This window comes from Piliocolobus tephrosceles, chromosome 21 (assembly GCF_002776525.5).
Source record: "Piliocolobus tephrosceles isolate RC106 chromosome 21, ASM277652v3, whole genome shotgun sequence".
Lineage (NCBI taxonomy): Eukaryota > Metazoa > Chordata > Mammalia > Primates > Cercopithecidae > Piliocolobus > Piliocolobus tephrosceles.
The window spans coordinates 15,825,032-15,851,340 of NC_045454.1; the positions used below are offsets into that span (position 1 = coordinate 15,825,032).

General features: G+C 53.0%; 2 protein-coding genes and 1 long non-coding RNA gene across 6 annotated transcripts in view; 2 read left to right on the forward strand and 1 right to left on the reverse strand.

The window, feature by feature from the left end:
* Positions 1-19,931, forward strand: part of GRIK5 (glutamate ionotropic receptor kainate type subunit 5) — a 77,910-nt gene extending 57,979 nt beyond the window's left edge. For all 3 annotated transcript variants that reach the window (XM_023229260.2, XM_023229261.2, XM_023229263.2), the window contains exons 16-20: positions 11,043-11,208; positions 11,892-12,117; positions 14,404-14,532; positions 14,633-14,754; positions 18,951-19,931. In XM_023229260.2, coding sequence (XP_023085028.1) covers positions 11,043-11,208; positions 11,892-12,117; positions 14,404-14,532; positions 14,633-14,754; positions 18,951-19,379 — 1,072 coding nt within the window. In that variant the 3' untranslated portion in view covers positions 19,380-19,931. The remainder of the gene's footprint in view (positions 1-11,042; positions 11,209-11,891; positions 12,118-14,403; positions 14,533-14,632; positions 14,755-18,950) is intronic.
* Positions 12,936-16,156, reverse strand: LOC111554021. The gene is made up of 2 exons (XR_002735132.3): positions 15,395-16,156; positions 12,936-15,321 (listed from the first exon to the last, which is right to left on the reverse strand). It is a non-coding gene; the product is annotated as an uncharacterized LOC111554021 (long non-coding RNA).
* A 4,032-nt stretch (positions 19,932-23,963) lies between the features above and the next one.
* ATP1A3 (ATPase Na+/K+ transporting subunit alpha 3) overlaps positions 23,964-26,309 on the forward strand; it is a 33,089-nt gene continuing 30,743 nt past the window's right edge. Inside the window, exon 1 of one of the 2 annotated variants that reach the window (XM_026447322.1) lies at positions 23,964-24,179. In XM_026447322.1, the coding sequence (XP_026303107.1) occupies positions 24,174-24,179 (6 nt within the window). In that variant the 5' untranslated portion in view covers positions 23,964-24,173. The remainder of the gene's footprint in view (positions 24,180-26,309) is intronic. The other variant, XM_026447323.2, reaches the window with a different exon arrangement.

Below are 26,309 nucleotides of genomic sequence, written 5' to 3' on the forward strand. Positions count from 1 at the left end.
CTCCCCTCCCCTCCCCTCCCCTCCCCTCCTTGCTCTGTCACCCAGCGTGGAGTACAGTGGCGCGATCTTGGCTCACTGCAAGCTACACCTCCCAGGTCCTCCTGCCTCAGCCTCCCAAGTAGCTGGGACTACAAGCACCTGCCACCACGCCTGGCTAATTTTTTTTTTTTTTTGTATTTTTAGTAGAGATGGGGTTTCACCATGTTAGCCAGGACAGTCTTGATCTCCTGACCTCATGATCCACCCGCCTTGGTCTCCCAAAGTGCAGGGATTACAGGCATGAGCCACTGCACCCGGCCGGGAGTCAACATTTCTAAGGTTTCACTCTGACCGTGGCCCCCATCCCTCCCAACTCTCCCTTGGTCACTTGGTGTGATGAGTCCTCTGACCTCCCTCTTCCCATTCTCTGAGCCCTTCCTGCTTTCACTCGTCCATCTCTAGTTGGCGCCTTAAGCTGTCTCTGCAGCCATTGTCCTCAACTTTTCCCGAGGTCCTCCTTTCCTCACGCCCTCCTGGCCAGAAAACCACAAAACCTCAGATCTAGCCAGTAGTTGGGCTTTGCCCGCCTTCCCCCAACCCCAGCTGCACCAGGGGCACATACAACCCCTTATCCATGCCTCCAGTCTCTGTCTTACCTCCAGGCAGCATTCACCAGGTTAGCCACCCTTCTAGAAACTCTCTCCTTGCTTCTAGGCTCTGTGTCCTCCTGGTTTCCTCCAACCTCTCTGGTCCTGTTTCATTTTCTGTGGGTTCCTTCTGCCCTTGCCACCCCTCAAATGGGGCTTCTTGCTTATACCAGTGAGTTTTCAGTGCTTGCAGACCCAACACCCTCTTTTTATAACAAATATTTTTTAATACATCCTTTTCCACCACGAGCTGAAATTCAAGGGTAATATATCTTCCTACACGCATAATTTGCAAAAAAATCTATAATACCCTAATTGCAATATGAAGGAGAAAAAGCAGGGAAGTGACTTCTAATAAAGTAATATTATGGCAATACACAAATTCCTGAGTGTGGCTACACCAGAAGACAAATGCAACAATCGGTGCCTGCTTAGAATGAGTAAGTGGCATGATGAGAAGTAAGATCATTTAACAGAATTATGTTGCCACTTGATATCTGACACATCGAAATAGTTGACAAATGAGTATGTTTGTGCAAATACAAGTCACTGTGAACGTGATAATTTGCTAATGCAGCTCGTGCAAGGGTCTTAACTTGGGTCTTGAGTTTGAGTGGAGTTGCTGTCAGAGACATGATTTCCCCCAAGAGTGAGCAGCTCTCAGCAAAGTTCCAAACACAACACCCAGTCATCCCTCAATTAAAACAAGAGGTGCATTTCTGGTGTGTACTAGGCACTGAGTAATATTTGTTGTTGTTTTGTTTTGTTTTTATTTTTTTATTTTCGAGATGGAGTTTTGCTCTTGTTGCCCAAGTTAGAGTGCAGTGGGATGATCTCGGCTTACTGCAACCTCCACCTTCCGGGTTCAAGCGATTCTCCTGGCTCAGCCTCCCAAGTAGCTGGGATTACAGGTGCCAGCCACCACGCCTGGCTAATTTTTTGTATTTTTAGTAGAGACGGGGTTTCATCATGTTGGCCAGGCTGGTCTCAAACTCCTGACCTCAGATGATCCACCCGCCTCGGCCTTCTGAAGTGCTGGGATACAGGCGTGAGCCACTGCGTCTGGCCAAATAGTTTTGTTTTGCATGAATGACAGCATTGACCAGTAAGATGGGTTTGGAGAGACTTGGTTTCTGGAGAGGCTGAGTCAGACCCTGGGTCTTTGTGCCTTGGGGTTTTGGTTTTATTTTGCAGGAGGCTGTATAATTCATCTCTCTCTATCAAGCCCTCACTCCATCCCCATACCAGTGCCTAGCATAGCACTTTGCACGTGTGTTCTGCGGAGGACAGCTGCTGTTTTCATTATCACGTGCTGGGAATGTGACGGTGGGAGGTCTGGGAGGCCCTTTTCAGCATCTCCTCTGCCTAGAGGCCCCTCAGATCTACATGGTCTACAGGGACCCTGGCCATTCTTACTTGCCAGCAGGGAGGATAGAGAGGGCCACGGTAAGATAAGCGGTTGCTCTGGGGTCCTGCAGCCAGGCTGGTGGGAGCCTGTTCTCCCTGGCTGGTCCTGTGTCACCAAGACAATGAGAGCAAACACTTGCATAGCACTTGCTGTGTGCCAGATGAACTCAGTCACTCTTCACAAAACCCAGTGAGGAAGGGCCTACAATTGTACTAACTTCACAGGTGAGGAAGCTGCAGCACAATTCCAAGGTCACATGCAAGGCAGTGATGGAGACAGGATCTGGGGATTTTCCAGAGATCTTTCTATGACTGATTTAGCTCCATCATGGTCAGAGAACATTCTCTAGAGGACTTTAATCCTTTTAAATTTATTGAGACTTGCTTTAGAGCTCAGCATATGGTCTGTCCTGGTAAATGTTCTATGTGGAGTTGCATTGAATGTGTTTCTGCTGTTGGTGGGTGCAGTGTTCTATAAGGGTCAATTGGGGCCAATAGGTTGGTCACGTTATTCAACTTTTCTCTATCGTTACTGATTTTCTACTTGTTCCATCAATTATTGAGAGGAGTTTTGAAATCTAACCCTGTAATTGCAGGAAATTTATCCATTTCTCTTCAATTCTGTCCATTTTTGCCTTACGCATTTTGAAGCTTTGTAATTAGGCACGCAAATGTTTAGGACTGTTATGTCCTCTAGATGAATTGACCCGTGTCATTATATAATGTCTCTCCTTATTCCTGGTAACATTCCTTGTTCTGAAGTTAACTTTATTTGATACCAGTATAGGCACTCTGCCTTTCTGATGCTTAATGTTTGCATAGCGTATCTTTTCCCCATTCTTTTACTCTCGACCCATCTAGATTATTATATTTAAAGAGCATTCCTTTTCTTTTCTTTTAAATAGAGATAGGGTCTCACTTTGTTGCCCAGGCAGGTCACGAACTCCTGGGCTCAAGTGATCCTCCCATCTTGGCCTCCCAAAGTGCTGGGATTACAGCTATGAGCCACCACACCTGACCGAGTGTGTGGTGAGTATCAGGGAGTACAATGGTGTGATCTCAGCTCACTGCAACCTCTACTTCCTGGGTTCAAGTGGTTCTCCTGCCTCAGCCTCTGGACTAGCTGGGACTACGGGTACATGCCACCATCCTGAGTAGCTGGGATTACAGGTACATGCCACCACACCCAGCTAATTTTTATATTTTTAGCAGAGGCAGGGTTTCACCATGTTGGCGAGGCTGGTCTTGAACTCCTGACCTCAAGTGATCTACCCGCCTCTGCCTCCCAAAGTGCTGGGATTACAGGCATGAACCACCATGCCCCCACCCCAAGTGTGTTTCTTATAAACAATGTACGCTTAGGCCTTAGAGCAAGGTTTGGCCAAATTTTTCTGCATTGGGCCAGATGGTAAATTTTTTTTTTTGGAGATGAACTCTTGATCTGTCGCCTAGGCTGGAGTGCAGTGGCACAATCTCAGCTCACTGCACCCTCCGCCTCCTGGGTTCAAGCAATTCTCCTGCCTTAGCCTCCCAAGTAGCTGGGACTACAAGTGCATGCCAGCATGTCCGGCTAATTTTTTGTATTTTAGTAGAGACAGTTTCACCATGTTGCCCAGGCTGGTCTCGAACTCTGGAGCTCAGGCAATCCACCCGCCTCAGCCTCCTTAAGTGCTGGGATTACAGGCGTGAGCCACCATGTCTGGCCAGTAATTTTTCTTTATTTCTATGCAATAGTTGTACATATTTTTGGGAGTACAGGTGATTTTTTTTTTTTTTTTTTTTTTGAGATGGAGTCTTGCTCTGTCACTCAGGCTGGCGTGCAGTAGTGTGATCACAGGTCACTGCAGCCTCAACCTCCCAGACTCAAGTGACCCTCCCACTTTAGCCTCCTGAGTATCTGGAATCACAATCACAGGCATGCACCACCACACCCAGCTAAATTTTTTTGTTTTTGGTAGAGATGAAGTCTCACTATGTTGCCCAGTCTGGTCTCAAACTCTTGGGCTCAAGCAGTCCTCCCACCTCAGCATCCTGAAATGCTGAGATCAGGGTAATTGGGAAATCCATCACCTCAAACATTTATATTTTCTCTAAGTAAAGATGTTTTTAAATCTTTATCCTTATTTTTTTAGAGACAGGGTCTTGCTCTGTCTTCAGGCTGGAATGCAGTGTGACTATAGCTCACTAGAGCCTCAAACTCCTGGGCTCAAGGGATCTTCCTGCCTCAGCCTACTGAGTAGCTAGGACTACATGCCTGGCTAATTTATTATTATTGTTATTACGTGTGTGTGTGTGTGTGTGTGTTTGTGTAGAGAGAGAGTTCTTACTTTGTTGCCCAGGCTGGTCTTGAACTCCTGAGCCTCAAGCTATCTTCCTGCCTCGGTCTCCCAAAGTGCTGGGATTACAGGCATGAGCCACTGCTCTGGCCCTAAGTAAATATTTTGGACTTTGTTTGTCATATGGTCTTTGTTCCAGCTACTCAATCCTCCATTGTAGTATAAAAGCTGTTGTAGATGATACATTAAATGAATGAATGTGGCTGTGTTCCAATAAAACTTTATTTATGGATACTGACACTGAAATTTGAATTTTATGTAAGTCATGTGTCATAAAATATTCCCTTTTTTTTTTTTTTTTTTTCTGAGGCAAGATCTCTCTCTCTTGCCCAGGCTGGAGTACAGTGGTACAATCTTGGCTCACCGCAGCCTCAACCTCCCAGGCTTAAGGAATCCTCCCACCTCAGCCTCTTGAGTAGCTGGAACCACAGGCACGTGCCACCAAATCTGGCTTTTTGTAGAGATAGGGTTTCACCATGTTGCCTAGGCTGGTCTCAATTCCTGGGCCCAAGCGATCCACCCACCTTGGCCTCCCAAAATGCTGGGATTATAGATGTGAGCCACTGTACCCAACCTGTTCTTTTGATTTCATTTTAACCATTTAAAAATGTGAAAACCAGCCGGGCGTGGTGGCTCACACCTGTAATCCTAGCACTTTGGGATGCCAACGCGGGCAGATTGCCTGAGCTCAGGGGTTCTAGACCAGCCTGGGCAACAGGGTGAAACCCCATCTCTACCAAAATACAAAAAATTAGCCTGGTGTGGCAGTGTGTGCCTGTAGTTCCAGCTACTTGGGAGGCTGAGGCAGGAGAATTGCTTGAACCTGGGAGGCAGAGGTTGCAGTGAGCTGAGATCATGCTACTGCACTCCAGCCTGGGCGACAGCGAGACTCCGATTTGGAGACGAAGTCTCGCTCTGTCGTCCAGGCTGGAGTGGTTATACATATAAGTTTTTACATATATATAGTATATGTATATGTGTATATATACGTATATGTATATATGTATGTACATATACATATACTATATATATGTAAAAACCATTCTTAGCTTATGAGGCTGTACAAAAATAGACAGCAGGCCAGATTTGGCCTGTGGGCCATAGTTAGCCAACCCTTGGTTCAAACCATTTACCCTTAATGTAATTACTGATATGATTAGGTTTAAATCTGCCAACCTGCTATTTGTCCCATCTGTTCTTTGTTCCCCTTTTCCTCTTTTTCTATGTTTGAGGGTTTACTGGGACTTTTTCTTCTTTTTCTTTCGAGATAGGGTCTCACTCTGTCACCCAGGCTGGAGTGCAGTGGCACGAATAGACTCCTGGGCTCAAGCCATCCTCCTGCCTCAGCCTCCTGTGTAGCTAGGACCATACGTGCGCTCTACCATGCCCAGCTAATTTTTTTATCTTTTGTAGAGACGGGATCTCACTTCATTGCTCAGGCTGGTCTCAAACTCCTGAGTTCAAGCAATTTGCCTACCTTGGCCTCCCAAAGTGCTGGAATTACAGCATGAGCCACTGTGCCTGGCCTGTTGGGATTTTTAAGATTCTGTTGCCGGGCGCGGTGGCTCAAGCCTGTAATCCCAGCACTTTGGGAGGCCAAGACGGGTGGATCACAAGGTCAGGAGATCGAGACCATCCTGGCTAACCTGGTGAAACCCTGTCTCTATTAAAAAAATACAAAAAACTAGCCGGGTGAGGTGGCGGGTGCCTGTAGTCCCAGCTACTCGGGAGGCTGAGCCAGGAGAATGGCATAAACCTGGGAGGCAGAGCTTGCAGTGAGCTGAGATCCAGCCATTGCACTCCAGCCTGGGTGATAGAGCGAGACTCCGTCTCAAAAAAAAAAAAAAAAGATTCTGTTTATCTCTACTCTTGACTTGTTAACTATACTTCTTTGTTCTATTTTTCTTAGTGGTTTTCTGGGTTTACAATATGCATCTTTATTACAAAATATTTTCAAGTAACATCATACCATTTCACATAAGATATAAGACCTTGACAACATATGTTCCTCTCACCCTCCCATCCTTTGAGCTCTGCATATCTTAGGAACCCCACAATACATTAGGTTTGTGTGTGTGTATGTGTGTGTGTTAAACAGTAAATGCAGCTGGGTGTGGTGCACTGCTCACGCCTATAATCCCAACACTTTGGGAGGCTGAGGTGGGAGGATTGCTTGAACCCAGGAGTCCAACACCAGCCTGGGCAACATAGCGAGACCTCCTCTCTACAAAAAAATAAGAAACATTAGCCAGGCATGGTGATGCATGCCTGTGGTCCCAGCTACGTGGGAGGCTGAGGTGGGAGAATTGCTTGGGTCCAGGAGGCTGAGGCTACAGTGAGCTATGTTCACGCCTTTCCACCCCAGAGCGAGACCCTGTCTCAGAAACAAAACAAAACCACTAAATGCTTCATAAGGAAATTTGAAAGTGAGGAATATATCTTTTTTATTTACCCACAAATCTACCATTTGAAGAGGGTACCCTTCACCCCTTCTGGTACATCCATGTTTCTATCTGGTGTTGTGTTTCTTTTATCTGCAGAACTTCCTTTAATATTTCTTGCTGTGCGGGTCTGCTGGCAATTAATTCTCCCAGCTTTGGTTTTGTATGAAAATGTGTTAGTGTGTCTTCTTTGAGGGATATTTTTGCCTGCTGTGGAATTCTAGGTTGACAGCTTGTTTTGATTTTTCTTTCAGCGTGTTGCATCGTCTTTGGGCTTGCACACTCTCTGACAAGAAGTCGACTGGCACCCATGTTATCTTTGATTATCTGAATGTAATTTGTTTCCCCCCTTCTAGCTGCTTTTAAGATGTTTCTCTTTATTGTTGGTTTTCAGCAATTGATTAGAATGTGTCTTGGTGCGTTTTATAAATATGTGTGTTTAGCCTACCTGGGGTTTATGGAGCTTAGATCTACAAGTTTATGGTTTTCATCAAATTTGAAAAGTTGTAGGCCATTACTTCATCAGATTTTTTTGCCATTGAGGCTCTGTGCTCATTTTCAGTCACTTTTTCCTTTCTGTGCTTTATTTTGGATAGATTATTGCAGTCTTCAAATTCTCTAATCTTTTTTTTTTTTTTTTTTTTTTTTTTTGAGATGGATTTCCACTCTTGTCACCCAGGCTGGAGTGCAGTGGCAAGATCTCAGCTCACCACATCCTCCACTTCCTGGGTTCAAGCGGTTCTCCTGCCTCAACCTCGCAAGTAGCTGGGATTACAGGCATGCACCACCACGCCCGACTAATTTTATATTTTTAGTAGAGACAGGGTTTCTCCATGTTGGTCAGGCTGGTAGAACCTCTGAGCTCAGGCAACCCATCTGCATCGGCGAGACAAAGTCTTACTCTGTCACCCAGGCTGGAGTACGGTGGCACAATCTCAGCTCATTGCAACCTCCGCCTCCCAGGTTCAGGCAATTCTCCTCCCTCAGCCTCCTGAGTAACTGGGATCACAGGCATGCGCCACCACACTTGGCTAAGTTTTGTATTTCTGGTAGAGACGGGTTTTCGCCATGTTAGTCAGGCTGTTCACAAACTCCTGAACTCAGCTTATCCTCCCACCTTGGCCTCCCAAAGTGCTGGGATTTTTTTTTTTTTTTTTAAAGATAAGGTCTCACTCAGTCATCCAGACTAGACTGCAGTGACGATCAGGCTCACTGCAGCCTTAAACTCCTGGCCTCAAATGATCCTCCCACCTCAGCCTCCCAAGTTGCTGGGACTATAGGCAGGCACTACCACACCCGTCTAATTTTTTTATTTTTTTGTAGAGACAGGGTCTGGCTGTGTTGACCAGGCTTATCTCAAAGTCCCAGCCTCAAGTGATGCTCCCGCCTCGGCCTCCCAGTGTGCTAGGATTACAGGCATGAGCCACTGTGCCTGCCCAAATTCCCTCAGCTTTTCTGCTGCCAGTGTCTAATCTGTGTAATCCCTTTCAGTAAAATTTGTCTTTCAGATGTGTGTATTTCATTCTCTAAAAGTTCTGTTCACTTATTTTTTATGTCTTCTGTTCCTTTCATTATGTTCATGTTTTTCTCTAGACTCCTGAGCATTCTGAATATATTTATAATAGCTGTTTTCATGTCCTTGTCTGCTAATTCCATCATCATCTATGTTAATTCTGGGTCTGTTTCAACTGAGTGATTTTTCTCTTGGTTATAGGTTATAGGTCACATTTTCCTGCACCTTTGTTTACCTGGTCTTTTTTTTTTTTTTGAGACATGAGTTGCTTTGTGGCCCAGGCCAGAGTGCAGTGGTGATCTTGGTTCACTGCAACCTCCACCTCCTGGATTCCAGCGATTCTCGTGCCTCTGCCTCCCAAGAAGCTGGGATCACAGGCGTGCGCTATCACACCCAGCTAATTTTTGTATTTTTAGTAGAGACGGGGTATTGCCATGTTGACCAGGTTGTCCTTGAACTCCTGGCCTCAAGCAATCTGCCCACCTCAGCCCCCTAAAATGCTGGGATTACAGGTGTGAGCTACCCTGCCCAACCTGGTCTTTTTTAAAAAAAATTACATAATAGGCTGGGCGCGGTGGCTCATGCCTGTAATCCCAGCACTTTGGGAGACCGAGACAGGCAGATCATGAGGTCAGGGGATCGAGACCATCCTGGCTAACATGGTGAAACCCCGTCTCTACTAAAAACACAAAAAATTAGCCGGGCATGGTGGTGGGCACCTGTAGTCCCAGCTACACAGGAGGCTGAGGCAGGAGAATGGCGTGAACCTAGGAGGCGGAGCTTGCAGTGAGCCGAGATCGCGCCACCACACTACAGCCTTGGGTGACAGAACAAGACTCCGTCTCAAAACAAACAAACAAACAAAATTACGTAATAGGCCAAGCTCGGTGGATCATGCCTGTAATCCCAGCACCTCGGGTGGCCAAGGCGGGCAGATCACCTGAGGTCAGGAGTTCAAGGCCAACCTGCCAACATGGTGAAACGCCATCTCTGCTAAAAATACAAACATTAGCCAGGTGTGCTGGCGAGCGCCTGTAATCCCAACTACTCAGGAAGCTGAAGCAGGAGAATCGCTTGAACCTGGAAGGCAGAGGTTGCAGTGAGCTGAGATCGTGCCACTGCACTCCAGCCTGGGCGACAGAGTGAGACTCCATCTCAAAAAAGAAAAATTACATAACAGACATTGTTTACATTGCTGAATATATTTCTCTAAAGGGTATCAGAGACTTTTCCTGGAATCTAGTTACTTGTGAATTACTTTGATCCTTCTAGGCCTGTTTTTAAACTCTTTTAGGACAACATTAGCATTGCCTTTATTCTAGGGCTAACTTAATCCTATTTCTAGTATGTTACACTTTTGGGTCTCTACTGAATGTCTCATATATTCAATGAAATCTTTCTACTCTGGCTGGAGGGAACTCAAAAGGCTCTCAGCCCTGTGTGAACTCTAAGAATTATTCTCTCCTTGAAAGTTGCTCTTGTCCAGCCCCACAGAGTCTCACCCCATGCATGCACAAATTGATATTCAGTCAAAGACTCAAGGGGACCACCGGTTTCTGAACCCTCTCTCTCTTCGCAGCTCCCTCCTCTCAGGCACTATGTCCCCCAGATTGCAGCCATCTTGGCCTGCCTGATCGTCAGTCTCCATCTCTGCAACTCAGCAGGATTGCTGGGCTGTTTGGGCTTCCCTTCCTATAAATTAAATCCGGCCAACAGCCTGGACAATAATAAGACTCATTTTGTTTCTATTCTCAGGGATCACAGTTCTACAATGTCTGTTGTCCTATGTCTTTAAATAGTTTCCTGGTCGGGCATGGTCACTCACGCTTGTAATCCCAGCACTTTGGGAGGCTGAGGCAGGTGGATCACCTGAGGTCAGGAGTTTGAGACCAGCCTGACCAACATGGCGAAACCCCGTCTCTGCTAAAAATACAAAAAATAGCCGGGTGTGATGGAGGGCACCTGTAATCCCAGCTACTCGGGAGGCTGAGGCAGGAGAATGGTGTGAACCCAGGAGGCAGAGCTTGCAGTGAGCCGAGATTGTGCCACTGCACTCCAGCCTGGGCAACAGAGCAAGACTCTGTCTCAAAAAAACAAAAAACAAAAAACAAACCAAAAAAACAAAACAGGCCGGGCACAGTGGCTCATGCCTGTAATCCCAGCACTTTGGGAGGCCAAGGCAGGCAGATCACAAGGTCAGGAGATCAAGACCAGCCTGGCTAACACGGTGAAACCCCATCTCTACTAAAAAAATACAAAAAATTAGCCAGGCGTGGTTGCGGGTGCCTGTAGTCCCAGCTACTCAGGAGGCTGAGGCAGGAGAATGGAGTGAACCCGGGAGGCGGAGCTTGCAGTGAGCCGAGATCGCGCCACTGCACTCTAGCCTGGGCGACAGAGCGAGACTCCGTCTCAAAACAAACAAACAAACAAACAAAAAAAGTTTCCTGTATTCTATCCAGCTCTTTAGCTGTTTATGGTGGGAGGGTACTTCCAGACCATCTTACTCTTTTATATCTGGAAGTAGAAATCTCCAGATGCAATATTTACAACCAGGGAGTCTGGCTTCAGAATCCACACTCCCTGCTTCCGCACCCAGCAATCACTGAGCCTTCTGGATGCTGGGGTCACTTGGGAGGGGCACCACCAATGGGGGGCATGGCCATGGGGGCAGGGTGGCAGGGGTGGCTCCAGCCCATGGCTCACCCCTCCCACCCCTCAGGTGGGCCTTCACCTTGATCATCATCTCCTCCTACACGGCCAACCTGGCCGCCTTCCTCACCGTGCAGCGCATGGAGGTGCCTGTGGAGTCGGCCGATGACCTGGCAGATCAGACCAACATCGAGTACGGCACCATCCATGCTGGCTCCACCATGACCTTCTTCCAGGTGGGGCCACCAGAACCTCTTGGGCATGGTATTGGGATCCCTGCCATGCAAAGCAGCTCAGGATAGGTCTGGGCAGGGTCTCCTGGGTCAGAGGGACTGACTGTCAGTAGCAGCTTTGGAGGCTGGGGAGCAGAAAACATTCTGTCATGGGGATTGCAGCTGGCTGGCTAGGGAACTGGGCAATGAGAGCAGGGAAGCATATGTGGTATCAAATGTCAATGTCATATGGGCCAAATGGGATCAAGAAGGCTGCTGAAAGGGTCGGGACCAGGAATATGGGCTGACAGAGAGAAGGGAAGGCCCTTCAAGGTGAAAAGTGCTTGATCCTTTGTATTTTGGGATGGTGGAAAAGAAAGAAAAGGAAAGCAAGCTTGGCAGGGAGGTCCTAGTGGTCTAAAGGAGGCCTGAGTTGGGCAGGGGTCACTGGCTGGAGGATTAAGGGGGAGGAGGTGGAGGTGCACTCACCGGGCCCCCAGGTGGGTGGTGGGCACAGCGGTTGTGGGGATGCCTTGGACCTGGCCTGGACAGTTTGTCTGTCTCATCTCTCTCCTCTGCTTTGGCTCTTTCTGTCTTCCTTTGATCACCTTGAACTCTCCTGGGTTGAGGGAGACTTCCTGGAGGACGGGGAGGGCTCGGGGAAAGGAAGCGGCTGGAAAGACCCTCCCCTGTCTTCCCCTGCCCAGAATTCACGGTACCAAACGTACCAGCGCATGTGGAACTACATGCAGTCGAAGCAGCCCAGCGTGTTCGTCAAGAGCACAGAAGAGGGCATCGCCCGCGTCCTCAACTCCCGCTATGCCTTCCTGCTCGAGTCCACCATGAACGAGTACCACCGGCGCCTCAACTGCAACCTCACCCAGATCGGGGGACTCCTCGACACCAAGGGCTACGGCATCGGCATGCCGCTGGGTACGGCACAGCGTGGTGTGGAACACAACGGGGCCGTGGGCATCCGAAACCACCTGTGAGCAGGCCCAGGACCGGGCCAGGCACCCCCGAGGCAGGCTGGGTGTGTTGCATGTGGCCTCCTGGCTGTATGGTCTTGGACAGGTGACACCACCATCCTGAGCCTCTGTGCCCCCAACCTACAAAACCAGGCCTAGCAGCAATCCAGCCCTCGCAGAGCTATTGGGAGATTTCAGTGAGACTGTGTGTACAATTCAGTATATGTGGGTGGTGGGGCTTGCTGTCTTCCCTCAAGGGCCCCTTGGGGGGTGAGGACCTGGTCTTATTTGTTTCCTATTTCCTGCATAAAACCTACAGCCTGGCTCAGAGCAGGTGCTTGAAAAATGCTTGTAAGATGGATGGGAGGGATGGAGGGATCTGGTAGGGAGACTTTTATTGCCTATTTACATTTCAGGACACGTTTGGTTTTTTTTTTTTTTGAGACGGAGTCTTGCTCTGTCACCCAGGCTGGAGTGCAGTGGCATGATCTTGGCTCACTGCAAGCTCTGCCTCCTGGGTTCACACCATTCTCCTGCCTCAGCCTCCCAAGTAGCTGGGATTACAGGCCCCCGCCACCATGCCCAGCTAATTTTTGTATTTTTAGTAGAGATGGGGTTTCACTATGTTGGCTAGGCTGGTCTCAAACTCCTGACCTCAGGTAATCCGCCCGCCTCGGCCCCCCAAAGTGTTGGGATTACAGACATGAGCCACGTCACGTGGCCCAGGACATGTTTTTCCAGGACTCAGTGCTGGAAATCACGACCAAATTGTCACCAAATTTTGGCATTTTGGCTTTTAAAATCATCCACGTACTGATGACACCTGTATTAGTTATCTATTACTGCATAGCAAATTGCCCCAGATCTTAGCAGCTTTGTAGGTGAGTCGGTGCCAGGGAAGCAGTGTAGCTTGGTGCTTGGAGGACAGGCCCAGGAGTCACACCGACCTGGATTCAAATCCCAGTTCCATCTGGTCATTGTGGTTTATGCCTATAATTCCAGTGCTTTGGGAGGCCAAGCCAGAAGGATCACTTGAGCCTAAGAGTTTGAGACCAGCGTGGGCAACATAGCAAGACCCTGTCTCTACAAAAAAATTAAAAAATTAGCCAGGTGTGGTATGCACCTGTAGTCTTAGCTACAGGCTGAGGTAGGAGGATCACTTGAGCCCAGGAAGTGGAGGTGGCAGTGAACAATGATCATGCCACTGTAGGCAAGCCTGGGTAACCAAGTGAGACTCTGTCTCAAAAAAAAAAAAAAAAAAAAAAGAAAGAAATCCCAGTTTCCTCCCTGACTCAGTGCACAGCCTTAAGCAAGTGTATCGCTTTCCTCATTCAGAAACACTTGCCTCAGGTGGGAATACTTGCCCCACAGGATCATCATAAGACCTGAATAAACCCAGGGTCTGGCACACAGTTGGTGCCTGGTAGATATTAATCACCTTCACCTGCCCATGTCTCTGGTTCTGTGGTAGATGGTCAGGAAGTATCTTAGTCAATGAAGAAATAAGTATAGAATAGGGTGTGTGGGGTGTTGAAACCCAAGGATGGCTTAAGGGCAGGACTTGAGGGTGGGGAGGAGAGGTGGTCCAGGAAGAGGTGTGGATGGGGATTCGTCTGGTGTCCTACTGCATACCAAGTCTCGTACTGGATGCTGTGATACCCTGATGGGGCTGCAGACGACAGATGATAAACACATAGCCATATAATACAGTGTTAGGTGGTAACAGCTGCTCCAAAGTAAATTAAGGGGAAGACACTGACAGGGAGTGGGGCGCTTGGTGCCATTTTAAATAAAGTCGTCAGAATAGACTCCCTGGGGAGCCAGCATGTGGGCAGAGACCTGGATGAAGTGTGGAGAGGAACATTCCAGGCAGAGGCAGAGGTCCTAAAACAGGACTGTGTGTGATGGATTTGGGGAGCAGCCAGGAGGCTGGTGGGGCTAGAGCTGAGAGCCGTGCGGGTGAGGGTGTCTCAGAGTGGCTGAGGGGAGGAGCTTGCAACAGGAAGCCATGGAGAGTCCTGAGCACAGGAAAGGCGTGGCCTCTCACTCTTCCTAATACTGTCTTTCTGGCTGCTGTGTTGAGAGGAGACTGGGCAGGGTGGGGGTGGGTGAGGGGAGGCCACGGGGAAAACCCCGGGCACGTGGTGGAAGCGGGGGAAGGCTGTGGTGAGGGCACAGTTTGGGGTTTGGGGCGGGCAGGGCTGCGGGGCTCGGATGTATGGCTGGTCCAGCCCCTCATGTGCCCGCCCAGGCTCCCCGTTCCGGGATGAGATCACACTGGCCATCCTGCAGCTTCAGGAGAACAACCGGCTGGAGATCCTGAAGCGCAAGTGGTGGGAGGGGGGCCGGTGCCCCAAGGAGGAGGACCATCGAGCTAAAGGTCAGCTTCTGTGTGTGGTGTCCCCTTCCCACAGCCCCCTCCCAGCCCCCTTCCCACACGACCCCGACTCCGTGACTCCCCAACTCCCTTTGCCCCCCAGGTTTGGGCATGGAGAACATTGGCGGCATTTTTGTCGTACTCATCTGTGGCCTCATCATTGCTGTCTTTGTGGCGGTCATGGAATTCATATGGTCCACACGGAGGTCAGCAGAGTCCGAGGAGGTGAGGAGGCTGGAGGCGGGGATGGGCAGGAACAGGGACCCCCAGGGGCTGAGGTGCATGAAGATCGTGGCATTGGGAGCCATACCTGGAGGGTGGTGGGGATCGCGAGAAGGGCGGAGGAATGCAGGAGGTGGGAAAGTAAGAGAGCTGATGGGGCCAGAGAATCAGCGCGTGAGGAAGAACAGGAGGGAAAGTAGGTACAGGGAACGATGAGGATGCAGGGAGAGGAGGTGAGGGACAGGATGTGGGGAGCCACAGAGGCAGAAAAGCAAGAAGAAGTAAGAGGAGAAACAGGGCCAGGTGCAGTGACTCACGCCTGTAATCCCAGCACTTTGGGAGGCCAAGGCGGGCGGATCACCTGGGGTCAGGAGTTTAAGATCAGCCTGGCCAACATGGTGAAACCCCATCTCTACTAAAAATACAAAAATTAGCCGGGCGTGGTGGTGCACACCTGTAATCCCAGCTACTCGGGAGGCTGAGGTGGGAGGATCACTTTAACCCGGGAGGTGGAGATTGAAGTAAGCTGAGATCATGCCACTGCACTCCAGCCTGGGTGACAGAGGGAAACTCCGTCTCAAATAAAAAAAAAAAAAAAAAAAAAAAGAAGAGAAACAGGTGAGGAAACAGTAGACAATGGAACCTGAAGGGGACATAGCCCTGGTCTGGTCCCACACCATGTTCAGGAGGGCTGCTTCCATGTCCCTGGGGGCCGCCCAGCCACACCCCTGCATTTTCAGACCCATTTGTGCTCTTGCGCCCCTGGACTGCTGGTTCCCCACTTCCCCTCTCTCTGTCAGCCTCCAGCCCTTCCTCCCCTCCTCACATCCAGCGGCTGACCTTACATCTATTCCCCAGACCCTGGCTCTGCATCCAGCTGCCTGCCAGTGTTCTGCCCTTGGCCCGAGGACTCCTCTGAAGGAGCTGTTCATGCTGCTAGTAAAGGTGCCCTCCACCCATGTCCAGGTTGCCTTCCCAAGGACATCCCTCCAGCAAGTCTCTCCTTTCCTCCTGCAGCATCAGTTATCCTCTCTTTATTGGATTCAGGCCACCGACATACAAATGTGCTGTCATTTCTCCAGTCTTAAAGAAACCCTCTCCCGACCTCACTTTCCCTCCCAGCCACCACCCACTTTCTCCCCTTCTCTTTACAGCCTTGGCAGCGGTGGGGGGTCTCCCTGATGTTTCCAGTTTCTTCTTTCCCCCCATTTCCTCTTGCCCCCACTCCAGTCTGGCATCTGTCCCTGCCACTCCACTGAAGCCACTCTTGTCACCAACAACTTCCACGTCTGAAATTCCCGGTCTCAGGCCTCATCTATGTGAGGTAGCAATGGGCTTTGGCACAGCCAGTCACTCTCAATCCTCAAAGCCCCTTCTTCCCCTTCTCCCACCTCTGTGGTCACTCCTTCCCAGGCTCCCTCGTTGGGTTCCTCTTTCTCCCAGCCTCTGTTGTGGGGCTCCAGGGCTCAGTCCTCATACTGCTTTTCTTCTCGGTCTTTCTCTACTCCTTCAGTGATCCCACCAGCCAAATGGCTCTTAAGACCCCCTATGTGCTGGTGACTCTTGTGTTAGTTATTTATTGCCATCATAACAAATGACCTTAACAGCTTTAAAAAGCCAGCTTCCATTGGTTCACAGTTTCTGTGAGTCCAGAGCCTGGGAGCAGCTTAGCTGAATGTTTCTGGCTGCCGTGGGTCTCTGGTGAGGTCATAGTCATGTTTTTTGACCAGACTGCTGTGGTCTAAAGGCTGAACAAGGGGTGGAGGGTTCCCTTCTAAGATGGCTCACTGTCCCAAATGTCCCCATGGGATTATAGTTTCTGGAAGTAGCCAAGTGACAACATGGAGAGACCAATTTCATTGAAAGATGATTTTTGCCCAGGTGTGGTGGCTCATGCCTGTAATCCAAGCACTTTGGAAGGGCATATCGCCGGAGGCCAGGAGTTCAAGACCAGCATGGCCAACATGGTGAAACCTTGTCTCTACTAAAAATACAAAAATTAGCCAGGCGTGGTAGGTGCACACCTGTAGTCCCAACTACTCGGGAGGCTGAGACAGGAGAATTACTTAAATCTGGGAGGCAGAGGTTGCAGTGAGTCGAGATCGCACCACTGCCTCCAGCCTGGGCGACAGAGTGAGACTGTCTCAAAAAGAAAAAGAAAGAAAAATGATTGTTATTCCTTAACATTTCCCAGGAGAAGGGGGCACAAGGGAAACACTAGAAGCAGGAACCAGCAGCCCACAGCCTTTATTGGGGTTTCCTCAGGAAAGGCAAGGCAGGGCAGGGGAAACAGCTTACGACTGACCAGCCTGAATAATGTCAGTGGACTCTGGGCTATAGGGGCTGGCCCTAGTTATCTGGTACCTGGCCCCTGGGTTGATTTAGGGCAGGAAGAATATTGGCTTGGTATGTGAGAGTTAGGTAAAAGGGGAGGTTGGGGGTATAGACTCAGGATTGGTTGGTTTGCACATGAAAGGCAGCTGAGCTCTCTGCTATCTCTAAGGCTTGGCTAGTTCTGGGAGGGGTAGTCTCTCCCCAGCCTGCAAGATGTTTAAAGTGTCAAAACATCCTAAGACACAGAAAATAAAAAACATGATGAATACACTCACATGGCAGTTGGCAAGAGGCCTCGGTTCCTCAAATAAGAGCCTCTCCAAGGACTGCTTGAGTGTCCTCATACCATGGCAGCTGAGATCCCCCAGGGCGAGTAATCAGAGAGAGCAAGGTGAAAGCAGAATGTGCAATTGCCAAGCCTAATTCTGTTGGTCACACAGACCAGCTCTGATATGCTGTCAGAGGGGATTACACAGGGGTATGGATGCGGGAGGTGGGATCTTGAGGGCTGCCTGCCTTAACCCACAAATATGTGTCTCCCCTGAAGCCAAGGTCTGCAACTTCAGCTCCACACTTGGCATCTCCACTTGGATTTCTGATAGGTGTGCACGTGACGCAATGTGTCCAACATTGGGCTTCTGCCCACCCGTGAGGCAACTTGGTCCTTCCAGTTGCTCAGGCCAAAATATTGGACTTTTGTTTCACTATTCCCTCTCTTCCATGCCCCGTATCTGATCTCTTAGCAGATCCTATTGGCTCCACCTTCAGAATATGTCCAGAATCCAGCCCCTTCTCAGGTTGCTCTGGTCCAGCCACCCCCATCTCCTGCCCGAGTTATTGTTGTAGCTTCCTCCACGGACTCCCTGCTCTTACCCTTGGCTTCCCCAGGCAATCTGTTCTCAATACAGCTCCAGAGTGATCCTGTGAAAACACAGCAGTCCTGTATCTACAGCTCTCCAATGACTCCCATCTGACTCTTCCATTCTGATTGTCAGAATGAAAGCCAAAAATCCTTCCAGTGGTTTATGGGCCTTAGCAGAGCCAGCCGCCTTTGACCTCATTTCCCTGTGTTCCCTGTGCACGCTCCCCTCCAGTCACGCTGACCTGCTTGCAGTGCCTCAGACGTGCCAAGTCGCTCCCACCTGGGCACTTCAGCCCTGCCTGGTTATCTGTCCAGCATGCTGGCCTCCCAGGTCTCCAGGTGGCTCACCCTGTCTTTATTTGAGGATCCTTCTCTCAGTGAGGTCTTCCTTGACTGCCCTGTCTCCGAATTCATTATCACTCCCTACCCATACACCTTAGGCCTCTTCCCCATTTTCTTTCCAAAGCACTCATTGCGCCCAGCATACTACATGAATGTTTGTTATCTTATGTCTGCACACTTGAGTATAACCTCCATGAAGGCTGGGACTTCTGTTTCGTTCTCTGCCATATATCCCCAGTGCCCAGAACAGTGCCAGGCACACAGCAGGCCACGGGTAAATATGCCTTGCAATAATGAACGCACGGATGAGGGGCAGAGGATGGGAAATCAGGAGGGAAGAACTGGAGAAAATTTAGAGTGAAAAGACCAGAGGAAAGAGAGGAGCATAGGTGGAAGGTGAAGGGCAGATTCAGGAACACACGCAGAGAAGAATGGAGACATTGGAGATAAGTGGGGAGACAGGAAGGGAGAGGTGGAGAGGGGAGGCAAAAAACACGGGGGGGGATAAAGGGAAGAAAAGTGGGAAGGGAAGCGAGGGCAGAAGGAAGAAAGACCCGGCCGAGTAAAGGAGGAGGAGGAGTGGGGTGTGGAGAGGAGCTGGGGGAGGCGGGAGGCGGGAGGCGGACTGCACCGGGACGGTGACCGCCCGCGCCGCCCCCAGGTGTCGGTGTGCCAGGAGATGCTGCAGGAGCTGCGCCACGCCGTGTCTTGCCGCAAGACGTCGCGTTCCCGCCGGCGCCGGCGCCCGGGCGGCCCGAGCCGGGCCCTGCTGTCGCTGCGCGCAGTCCGCGAGATGCGCCTCAGCAACGGCAAGTTGTACTCGGCCGGCGCGGGTGGGGATGCGGGCGGCGCGCACGGGGGCCCGCAGCGCCTCCTGGACGACCCGGGACCCCCCAGCGGAGCCCGACCCGCTGCCCCCACCCCCTGCACCCACGTGCGCGTCTGCCAGGAGTGCCGGCGCATCCAGGCGCTGCGGGCCTCGGGGGCCGGCGCGCCCCCGCGTAGCCTGGGCGCCCCCACGGAAGCCACCAGCCCGCCCCGGTCGCGGCCTGGCCCCGCCGGTTCCCGGGAGCTGGCGGAGCACGAGTGATCACGGGCGGGGCCGTGGGCGCCCGAACTGACCGCAGGGACGGGGTCTGCCCCAGGCCCCAGCAGTCCCCGCTCCCCCAGCGGGCGCGGGACAGGACTTGTGCGCTGGCGCCCCGGACGCCACGATTTTGCCTTTGGTTCCTGGTGAAGTCCGAGGCCCGGCTCTGGAGCCCGCCTGCGCCCCCCAGTGGACTCGCAAGAGGGTGCCCCGGGCGAGAAGGGCGCAGGAACCGAGGACTCCAGGGGCTGGGGACTTTGGGGGCCGCTCTGGGAAGCGGAAAGCAGTCAGCGGGGAGGACCCCATTCTGGAACTGCTCAGGCTCCCCAAGACTTGACGCAGCCCCCCACGCTTCTGGAGGTGGGGAGGGCCTCTGGACAGATGGGTGTCCCCTGGTGCCCCTCCACTCTTCTCTTCCTCTCTTTTTTGGGGGGAGAAACCTCGGAATTTCTATGAGACCCCCCCAGGGAGGGGGTCAGTTGGGCCCCCATCCCTCCCCTTGCCACATCTCAGCCCCTGTTGGAATAAAAAAAAGAACAAAACCCCAGAACTGGGGATACCGGCTCTCATTTCCTGGGGGTGTGAGGGCATTGGAGGCTTGGGTCCCCGGGGCACCTGCTGAGAACCGGAGTGAGCCTCGATGGTTACTTCCATGCTCTCTCCACCCTCGGCCCTGCCTACAGGCTGCAGGCCAGCCGGGGTTCCAGCACCTGGCCTCTCTCCACTGACCTTCTCTCAGGACAGAGGGAGGCTGCAACAGAGACCCTGAGACAGATGGAGAGATGCAGGGATCTGGAGACGCGGAGACACCGGAAGCGGAGACAGAAAGACAGAAAGCAGATGGGGCTGGGGGAGGGGAGGGCCAGTGAGCTGAGTGTGGCCGTGCCTGGGGTGGCGAGTGTGTGCCTGGGCCGGGGTGGTTCAGTGACATTGTGATCGTGTGTGCACGTATCCGCGAGGCCATCTTCAACTGTCTGTGACTGTGACCCCCGTGTTTCTGTTGAAAATGTACCTCCCCAGCCCCCAAGAGAGGAAGTGAGGAATCCCAGTAGACTGGGGGGTGGGCGGGCGGGCAGGGGTGGGAGAGGCTGAAGGGCTGATGGCGCTGGAGAAAGGTGGGTCCGCCTTCTGTCCCCGCCCTCCCTCGCCCCGCCGGAGGTTTCTGTGGAAACTGCAGCTGAGGAAGGACGAGTGAAGGTCACACAGCAAGAGCCAAAACGAGGCCGAGCAGAAAGGGAGAGATGGAGGGATGGCGAGAGACAGAGATGGGGAGAGACAACGAAGGGCAGAGTGGGCGGGAGAGGGATGGGGAGAGAGAGCTAGGGGACACAGAGCCGGCGAAACAGGGAGAGAGGCTGGGTGAGGTGGAGAAGGAATAGAGGGCTGAGACCAGAGGTGAAGCGGGAGGGTAAGAGACACCCGGAATTGAGGCGAGAGAAAGGAAGCCATAAAAAACTAAATGGAGCCTGGAGGGGGCTGGAACGGAGAGGAAAGCCTGACTGGAACGGTCCCAGAGAGAGCGAGGCTGGGCCCATCCCTGGGCGGCGGCCCGGGGCTTGGGAGCTGTCCGTTCAGCACCCAGTCGGCCAGGCTCAGCCCAGCGCGCCCGACTGTCCTCCAGGGCCCGCCTGCCCTGCGCAGTCCTGGCAGGCCGGCCACACCTCAGGAGACCCCTTCCCGCACACAGCGCCCCCCGTCGCCACCCGTCCCCTTCTGCGTCTCAAACCCTGGTTGCCTGTGTGCCTCTCGGACAGGTGTGGGGGCAGGCACTAGCCTCTCTTTGTTGTCTGGCATCTCTGTCTCTTACACACTCCAATCAATGTCTCTGCCCTTGGGCTGGACTCTCTGTCGAGGTGACTAGAACATGATTACAGACATTTTTGGCTTCTCCCCCTTCTCTGTCCCAATGCCTCGAGGCCAGTTCCCTCTGGGGTCTCTCCCCCATTTCTGAGTCCCCCATCCCCTACCAGGTTCCTGCTCAGAGTCTCCCCCTGGCCTTTATCTCTGAGTCTCCCTAGTTTACCAAGCCTGTCTCTGCCTGGCTCTCTACCTCCCTCTGTCTCTGTCACCTTCACTGAACTCTTCCGTTGCTCTGTCTCCGTGTTCTCATCTCTGCATCTGCCAATCTCTCTCTCTTTTTCAATCTGTCTGTATCTGCCTCTCTCTGGTTCTGGGCTGCCTGTCTGTTTCTCCCCCTGTGTCTCTCCTTCCGCCTCTCACATCTATCTCCCCTATCCCCCTTTATCCCTGTGACCTTCCCAGTCTTTCCTCCTCACCCCCCCCCCCCCCCCCCCCCCCCAACTTCTGCAGAGCCTCACCAGGAGCACGATGCACAGTCATCAGTCTCATCAGGCTCGTGCCTGAGGAGGAAGTGCATGAAGGGGGACGTGAGCTTGTGTCTGAGGTGGGATGGGAAGGACTTGAGGCCTCCCCCGGCCCTGCTGGAGAGGAATCTCTCTCTAGATTGTAGAGAGAGCCTAGAATCTCCTGGAATCCAGGCCTCTCCCACCTCCCCAGGCTTCTCCAACTCCCCAATCCCATTCTTGATGGTCCAGGCCCATGCCTCTAGGCCAAGGTGTCAAGAGAAGGAACGGAGGATATGTTGATAGGCTTTCCCTCCCCCAGGAAGAGGGCAGAGTTGGGGAGGGGGCATCTGGGGGCGAGGCATCTGGGTTAAAAGATGTGGCTCCTCCCCCTTTCCCAGTCTCCATGGCAACAGCCCAGTCTGCAGGCCCAACCTCCTTTGCTGCAGAGGCAGCCTCCCTGTTACCATGGCAACAAAGGACAGCGAGAAAGATGGGGACGGGTCAGAGGACAGGATTGGGATGGGGCTCTGGGCACTGGGGAAAGTCTCCATTCACTCTCTGACCCTGTCTCTGTTCATATGCTGTGGCTCTGAATCTCTGTCTCTGTTTTTGTACCTCTCTCTGGCCTTCAGCCTTTCACACATTTCCTTGTACCAGGTCCTCGACCTTCACCCACTCACCCTCACACACCAAGCTCACTCCCCATCCCTTGCCTGTATCCCCCACATCTCCTCTCCCACAGGTGGAGAGGATACCCACATTCTGAGAAAGCTACAAGGTCAAATGCTCTCTGTCTGTCTCTCTCTCTCTTCCCCTCTACCATCCCCAGGGAGAGTCTGGGGTGTTCCTCCTAGAACAAAGTGGTGTTGGAGTGAGTGGGGAGGCCTCAACTTCTTGGGCTCCAGTGGGGTAACTGATGGGGTGTTGTGTGTCGGCGGCAGGCCTGGGGTGTGGGTGCCAGCTGTGCGTCTGTGTGTGTACATATACTGAGACGAGGGCTGTGTGTCATGTGGGTGAGGGCGTTGGGGTGTGTTTGGAGGTGCAACAAAGATGTCTGCGATAGTGCTGCAATAACGTGATGTGTGTATGTGTGGGAGGTGTGTGGGTGTCGCGTGACTTGTGTTTGAATTATTGTGCTGTGTGTAAGTATGTGCACCTTTTTGTCTGTCATTCACAGTTAGCATTGGCAATTTTGCACTGTGGGCCGTTGCTCATGCCCAGATACACTAGGGAGCAGTGTGTGTGAGGATGTGTATGACATTGTGGGATCATGCAACGATGTCCACAAAGGCTGATGTAGTGTGTCTGGAGGCAGTGTGAGGCCTGTGCGTGTGTGATGGTGCTGAGTGCAGGTGTGTTTTGGTTTCTGAGTTGCACGGTGTGGGTCTCTGTGAAATGGTGGGAGGTCAGGTGTGGTAGTGTGTGTGATGTGTGAGTCTGTGATTTTCGGAGTGTCCGTATTAGTCTGCACAGCACTTTGTGACTGTGATTGTGATTATCTTGTGGTATGATGTGTGTGTAAGGTGTGTGCCTTGTGTGTATTTCACTCCTGTATGTTTGAGACTCTGTGTGTGATGGGGTGGTGTGTGTATGGGGGCACATGCTGGCATGTGATGGAATGTGAGTGCAACCCTGTGGTGTGTGCATGTCCCTAGCGTCTGGGCCATGAGTGTGATGGTCCTGTGTAACTGTGACACTGGGCATTTTCTGGGTCTCCTGGGGCCATCCTCCACCGTGTTGTGTCTCCCGTATACCCTGTGTGGTTGTGGCTCATTGGATAGCTCAGGCGTAGTGGGGGGCACCCACAGTGAAGGAATCTCAGGGCTCCTCCCCCCATCTCCCCTCCTCAATTGCCTTTCTTGGTCTCTTGTGTTCCGCTCCAACTTCACCTCCTGCAGGGCCCTCTCCCTGAACAGCACCACCTCCCACCATCTCCAGGGGCCCTGGTGCCACACTGCAGTGATTCACCGGGCTTTCCTCCCACCCCGTGTCACCACCCGCCCCCCCACAGCGTATCCTTCTGGGTGGTGGCACACCCCCACAATGAGAGGATTTCCGGAGTTCTCTTTCCCTGAGCGCCCCTCCTTGGAGGCCCTACCCCGTATTGAGGGGGTCTCCAGGTCCCCTATTGCGGGGGTCTCCGGGAATCCCCCCACCTCCGCAGCGATCCTCTTTCGCCGCCGCGCCGCCACTTTGCGGAGCCCAGGGGGAGGACAGCTGCAGTACCGGGGGTGGGGCCGCGGGCCGTCCGTCTGCACGGCGGCGCCCCTGATTGGCCAGCGCCGCCCCCCTCCCGTGGACGCGGGCATATGAGGAGGCGGAGGCGGCGGCCGCCGCAGCCTCTGTGCGGTGGGACCAACTGACGGACGGACGCACGCGCGCACCGACCGAGGCGCGGGCGTTGCAGAGGCCCCCAGCCCAAGCCTGCGCCTGAGCCCTCCCAGAGGCCCCCGCCCCGCCCGCCCGGCTCTCTCCCAGCGGAGCCGCCAAGATGGGGGTAGGTGCTGGGCCGGCTGGGCGCCGCTTCCGTGTGACATTGTGGGGCCGGTGACATTGGGTGTGCGCGGGGGGCGGGGGCGCCGGAACCCCTGCGCTCGGGGACCAGGCCTGCGAGACCCGGGAAGCCGGCTGACCCGGCCAATGCATGTGGTCGTGGGGCTGCTGCGAATGTGTGCGCGGGGCCGCAGGGGGCGGCGGGGTGTCTGTGGCGCACGTTGACATGGCTTTGTGTGCGGGGATCCGCGAGGTCGTGGGCCAGCCCTCAGCATCTCCGCCTGACCTTGTGCGATTGCATGTGCACGGTTGCATGTGTGTATGAGAGCTGCTGGCTCGGTCAGGCCCTGGCAGCGAGTGTGTGGGCCCCCGTAGTGTCTGAAAGTCTGCGATCGCGTCTGGGTGTGTCTGTGAGAGCTCATGTTAGTGCGTCTGGGGTTATTGAGGCCCTCCTGCTTCCCTGGCAGGGTGCAGATAGGTCCAGGCTTTGGGATGGACACCAGATGACCTCTCTTTCTCCTTCCAGGCCTGGATGGGGGAGCTCCGCTGTGTGTGTGTGTGTGTGTGTGTGTGTGTGTGTGTGTGTGTGTGTGCAGGCTCCACAGTGTCGCAGCGTGGGGCTGCAGTGTGTGTGTGTGTACAGCCCCTCATGTAGAGGAGCAGGCATGGGAGGCTGGGAGGAGGAGAGGAACAGGAGAGCCAAGATGGGGAGACTGAGTGCACAGATGAGGGTGTGCGTGTGCAACTGTGTAATGGGGAGTGTGCATGCCTGGCTGTGTCCTTGCTTCTGTGTCCGTGTGTCCTTGTCTGTCTGTGAGTCTCTCCAGCAGATGCCGCCTCCCTCCCTGGCTGACCACCTGACCCTTGCTGCAGCCCTGGATTCCTCCCTGTGTGTCTGGGGCGGGGCTGAAGGGAGGGGAAATCAGGAGAGGAGCGGGTGGGTGGAGGTAGGTGGGATGAAGAGGGCGGGAGAGGCCAGTGGAGGGAGAATATGAGGACTAGGGAGAAAGATGGCGGATAAAGGCTGATGGGCCCAGGGATGGAGGCGGGGGATGGGGGTGCAGCTCTGTGGGGTGGGGCAGGGTGGGCCAGAGGGGCTGGGAAGGAGGGTTGGGTTGGGGCAGGACTAGGGGAGAGAAGGGAGAAAGGGGTAGTCAGTGATGGCTGTCAGGTAAGTGGGATGGAGTGAGAGAAGCTATGGATGGATTGGGAGAAGACCGATGCTAAAAGCCCTAGAGAAGGAAGTGGTGGGAGGGTGGTCTTAGGAAAAGGAGTGGGGACGAGAAGAGAAATGAAGGCAGCTTAGACATGGGAAGGAAAGACAGAGACACATGGAAAGACAGAGATGCTCTGAAAGAGACAGAGAAAGAGACATGGACATAGAGAGAGAGACAGAGACAAGCAGAGAGACATGTCTGAGACACATGGAGAGACATTGAGAGAGAAAATGAGAAACTGAGGCTCAGAGAAAGAGACACAAGGACAGATATTTCCTATCTAGTGGCAACCACAGTCAGTCTGAGGGAAAGGAAGAAGAGACAGAGGGCAAAGGGGGAGATCAAGGGAGAGACAGCCAGAGATGTGGGCCAGGTCCCCTGCGAGGGGGAGGGGAGGCCGGCCCAGGCGCAGAGAGGCTGCGGGAGCTGGCACCAGATCAGGGAGAGGCGGACAGCACGGAAAATGGCAAGGAGCTGCAGAGGCGGCCACAGCGAGACAGGCATGGCCCCCACCCTTGGAGGTGCTCCCGCCCCACAGCGTGCCCATCTGGGCCTCCTGCCTTGACTGGGAAAGCCTCAGCTCTGCACTCCAACAGATGGGAGCCCGCTGGGATCTGGTCATGGCAAGGGCGAGCAGGAGCCAAGGCCAGGGCCAGGGTGAGCCAGGAGTCCAGGCTCCCGGTCCCTCCTCCCTCAGACCAGGAGTCCAGGCCCCAGCCCCTCCTCCCCCAGATCCAGGAGTCCAGGCCCCAGCCCCCCTTCCCCCAGACCCAGGAGTCCAGGTCCCCAGTCCTTCCTCCCTCAGACTCAGGAGTCCAGGCCCCCAGCCCCTCTTCCCTCAGACCAGGAGTCCAGGCCCCCAGACCCTCCTCCCTCAGACCAGGAGTCCAGGCCCCCAGACGCTCCTCCCTCAGACC